This window comes from Bombus impatiens, unplaced genomic scaffold, assembly GCF_000188095.3.
Source record: "Bombus impatiens unplaced genomic scaffold, BIMP_2.2 scf_1528, whole genome shotgun sequence".
NCBI lineage: Eukaryota > Metazoa > Arthropoda > Insecta > Hymenoptera > Apidae > Bombus > Bombus impatiens.
In genome coordinates, this window is record NT_177947.1 from 251,172 (window position 1) to 259,293 (window position 8,122).

At 29.2% G+C, this 8,122-nt stretch overlaps 2 protein-coding genes across 2 annotated transcripts; both read left to right on the forward strand.

Annotated features, from left to right (window-relative positions):
• Positions 1–214: 214 nt before the first annotated feature.
• Positions 215–2,839, forward strand: LOC100745513 (probable deoxyhypusine synthase). Its single transcript, XM_024371701.2, has 7 exons — positions 215–446; positions 544–818; positions 889–1,107; positions 1,179–1,371; positions 1,819–1,922; positions 1,992–2,117; positions 2,192–2,839. Exons 1-7 carry the CDS (start codon positions 341–343, stop codon positions 2,288–2,290), a joined length of 1,122 nt encoding a protein of 373 aa, XP_024227469.1. The 5' UTR covers positions 215–340; the 3' UTR covers positions 2,291–2,839.
• Positions 2,840–6,750: 3,911 nt separating this feature from the next.
• Positions 6,751–7,824, forward strand: LOC117152417. The gene is made up of 3 exons (XM_033324171.1): positions 6,751–6,892; positions 7,048–7,131; positions 7,378–7,824. Exons 1-3 carry the CDS (start codon positions 6,860–6,862, stop codon positions 7,576–7,578), a joined length of 318 nt encoding a protein of 105 aa, XP_033180062.1. The 5' UTR covers positions 6,751–6,859; the 3' UTR covers positions 7,579–7,824.
• Positions 7,825–8,122: the final 298 nt, after the last annotated feature.

The window sequence follows — 8,122 nt, forward strand, 5'->3', positions numbered from 1 at the left end:
TATTTTATATAAATTGAAAATGATGTAAAAGGTTAGTAAAACTTCTATATGTATAAAAAATGTATTATTAATAAATAAATCTTTATATGAAATAAACAATTTAATAATAAATTACGAATTTTCATATAATAATTTATAATATCTAATTATAATTTATAATATCAGTATTTATAATAATTATAATATTTTTAGTATGTATGGAGAAACTATTTTGAATCGTATTTTCATTTTAGGTTATGTTTGCTTGTAAACATCGTGTATATACATAAGCACATATTCCGTCAGGAGGATAATATAAATAATATAGTTTAAAAAATATATCAATAAATCTTATATAAAAATGAACGACAGTAAACAAAATTCACACGATGAAGTTCCAGAAATCGTAAAAAATGCTGTATTGGTAAACAGTTCTCCCATTCCAGTTGAAACACCTATTGTGGAAGGTTGTGTAGCTTCATCAAAATATAAGAAAATCAAGCTTTAGAATATAATCAGCAATTAAATATGACTACAATATTAAATGATATTAATATATTTCAGGGTATGATTGGAACAAGGGAATTGACTATCATGCTTTATTTAAAACATATAAAAATTCTGGCTTTCAAGCAACAAACTTTGGTTTAGCAGTGAATGAAATTCAGCGAATGATAAATGCTAGAAACATTCCTCTTAAAGATGACCAAATTGATAGTTTGGAAGAAGATAAGTTTATTGAAAGAAAATCTTCATGCACAATATTCCTAGGATATACATCAAATATGGCTTCATGTGGAATTCGGGATACTATAAGGTTTCTTGTGCAACATAAAATGGTCTGTTAAAACATTTGGAAATCTTAATCCTGAATTTTATTGACAATTTAAATGTACACTTGTGTTGTAGGTTGACTGTATTGTAACTACAGCAGGTGGTGTAGAGGAAGATTTCATAAAATGCTTAGCACCAACATACATAGGAGATTTCCATTTAGAAGGAAGAAGTCTTAGGGAACGTGGTATTAATAGAATAGGAAATTTGTTAGTACCTAATAATAATTACTGTCTATTTGAAGATTGGGTTATGCCTATATTAGACACAATGTTGGCTGAACAGAAAGAAAGAGTATGATTTAAAAAAGAAGCCAAACATTCTCTTTTAAGAAATTAAGTTCTTGAATGTACATGAATTTTTAGGGTACGATTTGGACACCATCTAAAGTAATAGCAAGACTTGGTGTAGAAATTAATAATGAAGATTCAATATATTATTGGGCTGCAAAAAATAATATTCCTGTGTTTAGTCCTGCTCTGACAGATGGCAGCCTTGGTGATATGATGTATTTCCATTCCTTTAGGAATCCAGGTCTAATTGTTGACATAGTATCAGGTTTGAACCCTCAAAATAAAGTTTGAAATTTTCGTGTAATTTATATTGTAGTATCGTGGACGAGGGGTCTGCGGGGGTGTCGTGCGAAATATAAACAAGCGGTTGTTGAGCATGTGCATGATGGGGCTTAAACAAAAGATATGAGGCTAAGACAAAAGACAAAGGGTTGCTAAGGGACATAAACGAATTAACGGCAGTATGAGTTGAGAAGTCAGAGAGTGCGGATTATGTTGTCGAGATAGTGTTGTTAGCGTTGTTGAGAGAGAGCTGAATTTGTGTTGACGAGAGTTGTTAATTAATTATAATACGTTGTTACGATTAGTTCATGTTAAATAACCATTGTTTTCTGTTTAATTCATTTATTATTAATAAACTAATTTTTATATTTACGATACTACAATATATATATATAATTTATTAAATAATATTATATCGATTATTTTACAGATCTTAGACGGTTAAATACAATGGCTATGAAAGCAATAAATAGTGGCATGATCATTATAGGAGGTGGTGTTGTAAAACATCACATATGCAATGCAAATCTCATGGTAATAAGAGAAAATCTCAAATAGAAATGATTTTGATAATAAATTGATTTAAAATAATTTATATTTCAGAGAAATGGTGCTGACTATGCAGTATTTATAAATACATCTTCAGAATTTGATGGCAGTGATAGTGGTGCTCGTCCAGATGAAGCTGTTTCATGGGGTAAAATTCGAATGGATGCGGAACCAGTTAAAGTAAGAACATTCCTTATCATATTGAAATATATTACTTAAATAATGAATTAACTTAACATTTACTAATATTTTAGATTTATGCAGAAGCATCACTGGTATTTCCACTACTTGTTGGAGAAACTTTTGCTCGACAATATCACTCAACAAGAGAAAAAATTGTTTCAGATGTTTAAGAAAAACTTAATAGAAACATTCAAACCAAAAATAAAAGCATTTCTATCTTTCTTTTCATACATAATACATGCATATGTATACAAGTAATATTCGAAAATGTTTTTCTGATTTTTTTAATTCTTTTTTTTACTTTGATTTTGTTGGAAACCGAATTGATTAACGTAGTATAAGCCATGTGTTAAACAAAAAGAGGGAAGTCAACTAGGAGAGAGAACATGATCTCAGAGTATGTTCAGAGGAAGTGTGTGAACAACGTGCAACTAAGAATGTGTAGATTGTTATTTCTATTTACTAAGTACATTTATACCTTTTCTTACCTTTACACCATTACGCTTGATTATTTATGCGCATATCACAATGCCTATTTGCGCTAAATATATAGATTAATTGCTAAGTAAACGGTAGATTATATAAAACAACTTTCATATGAAATGTCTCACTAAAGGAACGATCGGAAAGAAGAAAGCGTTTTACCGGCGACGCGATATAATTAGCCACGTGCGAGAAAATTAAATATTGAATTTAAAATAAATTGCGTTTCACATTGACTTTTATTATTCGTTTATTAATTAGTTTATTAAGTTTATTAAGTAAAGTTTATTAATTTCTTCAATACAATCATGATGGTAACCAATCAGCTCATTATTTGTTATACAATTCATAATTATATCATGTAAAATGATGCAATTAGTACCTGTATATCAAATAATACCGATTGCCCAGGTCTTACCACATAGAGATTGCTGCGAATGGAGACCTTCTCTATACATCCTGCTTTTAAGCAAAAATTTACTAATTTTGTATAAACAAATTTTAATAAATTCTCCTTTTGATGTGTTCAACCCTTTGACTGTTGCGCAAAAAAGCGTTCAAAATAAATTGGGAGTGTACAATATGTTACACTATTAAAAAACAGTAATATTAGAAAAATGTACATTATTAACAAATAAACATACCAGTGTTTCCATTAATTAACACTATAATAATTAAGAGGGATTGCGACGAGATGTTTAGTGCAACCATATGGGTGGTTGGTATTAGATGAACCAGAGGCAGGAATGTGCTTTCACAGATCAGTGGAAAAAGATTGGGTATAATATAAGCGCAACGCTACTTCAAAAAGCGCGATCATTCATTGCGTAATTCTACCTGGAGAACTAATTAAAACATTCGCGATGGAAGACTATTCTTATTCTTAAAACAAATTTCATAAAAATAACTATCTGTATATGAGCAAAAAGCTACTTCAAATACTGCGATACTACAAATTACTCTCAAAAATATTCTAACAATTTATAATCAAAATTGTTAAAAACAAACACGGTGTCATAATTCGCAACACTAAAGCAAACATGATTATCGTTTTCTCACAATTCTAATTCAAATCGTAATCAATTTCTTGCAACACTAATAAAGAGCTGCAAAACTTCTCTATAACTCTAATTCAGGCCGTAATTAATCTTTTGTAACATTAATAAGAAAAGCCGTGATTTGTTCTATATGGTAGTGGGACGACATGTACATGGACCAACTACAATTACAAATACTAAAAGCGAGCATAGTGACAAAGTAGTAGTGAAAATGACTTTCTATATTCTGTATGTTTGGATGATCCAGACGATGGAAAGCCATTAATAGTTGCTCACTTCTGAATCTTCCGGGCCTCTTTAGCTCGTAACCTCTTTTTTCTTTGGGCGCAATGCCCGCTATATCTTAAATCTAAGCTCAAGTCTTCTAATAGTAAAATAAAAAATAATTTATTAAGGTGAAATAAAAAAGTAAATTGTAGAAGCTGATTCAAGTGAACACGGTCGATCAACGATCATAGTGATCACTGCCTACCCGCATGTGCGTGCTTAAGCAACGCGTAAATGTTCGTTTCGAAACTTACTCGCGATCACAACCGCGAAATTCGAAAATTGTTTTAATATAATTAGAAACCTATCCTGAACTAATAATAAATAAAATAATAAAAAAAAAGAAGTGTCGCTACTCGCGGTATAATAAATATCTGCGGTCACAATGCTTGTTAAAAGTTCTACATAATATAAGCAGACACCCATATCGATTCGGACATTTCGTTCTACGACATGATTGAGTGACTGGAGGAACAAAAATGCATGCAACTCACGATTAGATGAGAAGAACGCTGTTATCAATATTATCGGGGCTACAGGAAGTCATCGTGAAGCCACCATTACATAGGAATCACCGAACTTCATGGAAGAAATGAAGGCTGGAAGAAATCTGAAACAAAGCATAGAATATTATAGTTTGTTCTTAAAGTTAATTATTTGCAAAGTTTGAAATAATGAAACATTTATCTTTATTTTAATGACAATATCCAATTCAATTCGAATTCAATTCAATTATTCACGGAAATGGAACAAAATGTAAAAGTTATTTCAATTTCTTAATTAACAAACAAAACAACAAAAATGAAACAAAATCTACAGGTTCTGCAACAAATTGATATTAAACAATTTGTTTAATTTCTTTAAAATAAAAAATAATCTAGTATATTCGAAATAAAAAAAGATAATTTATAATCTTGCCCATTTTCATCTTAGTATTCTTAATAAACTGTGACATTATTTTGTTATATTACGTATTTATTATGTTAAAAAAATTTCTCTCGCGATCAACCAATAATCTGTATAAAAAATCAAAACTTTTAAATAAATGTTTAAAAGGAACAAATTATATACGAATGAACCATGATCAAGGTTAAATGTCGTTTTGGAAACTCATAACACGACCTTCCAATAAATGTAACAATCAAAAAATGTAATAAATGTAAAAAGAGATAATTTAGTTACAAATTATAATAATATCGGGAAAATTATTGAATAAAAACGTACGTTAATTAAGTAAAATTAACAGTAGCCAACAGTAGCAACGAAGTTAATGTAATTAATAATGGCCACCCGAAATGATAAATTTTAATAACGATTTTCAAGAATCAAATAACTCCCCGCGTAACAGGGACGCATTTCGGACTAATTTTATGGGATGAGGTACGAGCTTACACGAGTAGGATTCAGTCGATTTTTTGGAAAATCGAAATGTTTATCGAAAATATTTATCAACAATGAGCATTTCAAATATCGTATATATTTATATACGAATATTTAAATGACTATGGGTTAATTTAATTTAGTCAACTAGAATTAATCAAATTCAATACAATTTGCAAAGATCACCAAAGTATTTGCATATTCAATTACCTATTCACTTTATCAAGCCACTCATTATTTTATATTTAAGATGGCTGTCCATATCGTATACTAGTTTTTATTAAATATATGTTTACAGTAAATATTTTTTAATTTCTATATACATTTTCAGATTGGTACCAAATTTACAAATATAACTACGATAGTTATGTATCATTATGGTGCTAATGCAAAATACTTCATACGATTGTACATAGTATACACATAAAAGTTTTCTATGATAACTGTCGAAATATTTTTGCGAAAATATATTCACCTTTGGCCAATTTCAGTGATTATATGTAATAACTATTTAAAACAACGTTCAGATTGTAGACGAATTTGATAATGTAAAAGCAAATCTACGAATACAATCTACTGTTTACCTAATAACTTCTGGATGAATTGTTCATGTTTTTTCTTGGTATGTTTCCCGTTTAAAACTGGCAGTTTTATGTTACATCCTAATATGATAGATCGACTATAAGAAATTATATCGATTATGATTGAATACTGCGATATTTAATTCCATATTTCACCGTTTCATTGGCGCTGTAATCTTTATTTAAGTCAAGATTATTGCGCGCATATTTCATACGAAGGTACATTGTTTAATTTATAACAGAAAATAGTACTTCCTTTAATCCTCCTCGTCTATTAAATAATACAGCTGATTTAGCAAAGCGCCTGTAAGTCTTTTTTTTATAGTTTGGCCTAAATAAGTCAAATAAACGTACTTTAATTTTAAGTCTAAGTTTCATTAATTTAATGAATTTAATTTATTTAATTTGGTAGTGCATAATGAAGTAATGCCTCTTCATACTTGGATGAGTTTAGTCCTCAAAATAATTTTTATTATTCAACAAAATTCTTGTAGGTATTGTCATTGACAAATACAGGATCTCGTCTGTGGTTTATAAAACTCAAACAATTATCATTGACTAAATACCTTACCTGTGCTACTGTCATTACTATGCCGCATCGATAATATCGCATGTATATAGAATAGTATATAACATAATAAGAGTGACCAAAATGTAATACACGAAAAAATATTGAGTATCAAGTCTATTCTATGTTTAGTCAATGGTCTATCCTTGCTACTTGATGACGATAAAACAGTTTCAATTTATATTAGTTTCAAATGATGAAAAAATGATGCACACAGTAGGTGCTGCCCCTGTGCGGTAGAATATTTAAACAGAAATGTTAACCGTTGGTTCACCGCTTTTCAAATGTTCCAGTGAGCGCATATCGATTCCAGCACGAGAAAGTTAACCATCGGCTTTGTACGAGCTGCTTGTCAGTTACGTCTTCTTCGTTCGAAATAATCTGTTACAATTAATAGATAACATGGACTCTGCTATTGTTCATCTCGAACAAAGTGTAAGTGCTGTCTTTTATTATTTTTTACTTGTTCATCCTGATTGTCATTTGAAATTTTTCATAAATACCGGACTTGATCAAATAAATGTCAAATGTTAAGTATTATTTTTTTACGTATAATAAGTTAGTATTTTATGAATTGGTTGATGTTATAGGTACAAGAAGCTGACGGAAAGCTGGACATGATCGCATGGAAAATTGATGCTTTCGAAAAAGAGTTTGAAGATCCAGAAAGCGAGGTATGTTTTGTTTAAAACACTGTTCGAGATATATGTTTCTTTGTCAGTTGTTTGTTAGATTCAATTCATTTAAAAATCAGTAGCTAGTGCAAAAAATTACATTTTTCGTTCGAATATCAATTGTTTAACTGATAGACAATGATTTGATTAGAAAAAATGATAATTCACCTTATTTGTTTGGTGGTTACTAAATTTGACATTTAAATTGCTTTTTTTATTTTTGTCCTTTTTTTATGCTTCTAACAGATTTCTGTGCTTCGTCTATTACGGTCTGTTCATCAAGTTACAAAAGATTATCAGAATCTTCGGCAAGAAATATTGGAAGTTCAGCAGTTACAAAAGCAACTTTCAGATTCTCTTAAAGCACAATTGTCTCAGGTACATGGACATTTTAATTTATTGCGCAATAAAATAGTAGGACAAAATAAAAATCCACAATTAAAATAAGATTAGAACATTAGTTATTTTTTCAATTATTTCCTGAGTTATATTTAATTTAATTTACAAATTCCTTTAAATCACAAATTTTTTGTAGGTACTATAGTGATATTAGTAGAATGTATTATAAAAGTATCCGGTGTTCTTGTTAGTATCAACAAAATAATATTGAGGAAAAAAACAATAGGCAAACAGATTTTGTCTTTGTTCTAATTTACTAATTAGTAAAACCATCAACATCTATGGAACCTTAAATTCCAAATGTTTTCCAATTAATTTATAACATGTATCTATTACAAGACACTTGTAGTAAATATAATCATTTAATCTATGTTATGGTATAAGTAATAGGTATAAAAAATTATATGTTGGACAATGAGATACAGGTTAATAACATCAAAATAATTTAATTGCAATTTTTACAAAGGCAGCTAATACCACAACATCTTCCAATGAAAATTTGTCTTGCCATAAACATTTGAGAAGATTTGAGAAAGACTAAGTTGTAAAGTATATTGAAATGATCTTTTAAATGTTTTGATATATTTGTATA

What these genes read in the sequence shown, in the direction of transcription:
- LOC100745513 (XM_024371701.2), top strand. Translation starts at nt 341, where the DNA reads ATGAACGACAGTAAACAAAATTCACACGATGAAGTTCCAGAAATCGTA. An exon ending in TGGCTGAACAGAAAGAAAGA is followed by an intron (nt 1,108 to 1,178) that starts GTATGATTTAAA and finishes ATGAATTTTTAG; the next exon opens with GGTACGATTTGGACACCATC. An exon ending in TATGCAATGCAAATCTCATG is followed by an intron (nt 1,923 to 1,991) that starts GTAATAAGAGAA and finishes TTTATATTTCAG; the next exon opens with AGAAATGGTGCTGACTATGC.
- LOC117152417 (XM_033324171.1), top strand. Translation starts at nt 6,860, where the DNA reads ATGGACTCTGCTATTGTTCATCTCGAACAAAGT. An exon ending in TTGTTCATCTCGAACAAAGT is followed by an intron (nt 6,893 to 7,047) that starts GTAAGTGCTGTC and finishes TTGATGTTATAG; the next exon opens with GTACAAGAAGCTGACGGAAA. An exon ending in TTGAAGATCCAGAAAGCGAG is followed by an intron (nt 7,132 to 7,377) that starts GTATGTTTTGTT and finishes TGCTTCTAACAG; the next exon opens with ATTTCTGTGCTTCGTCTATT.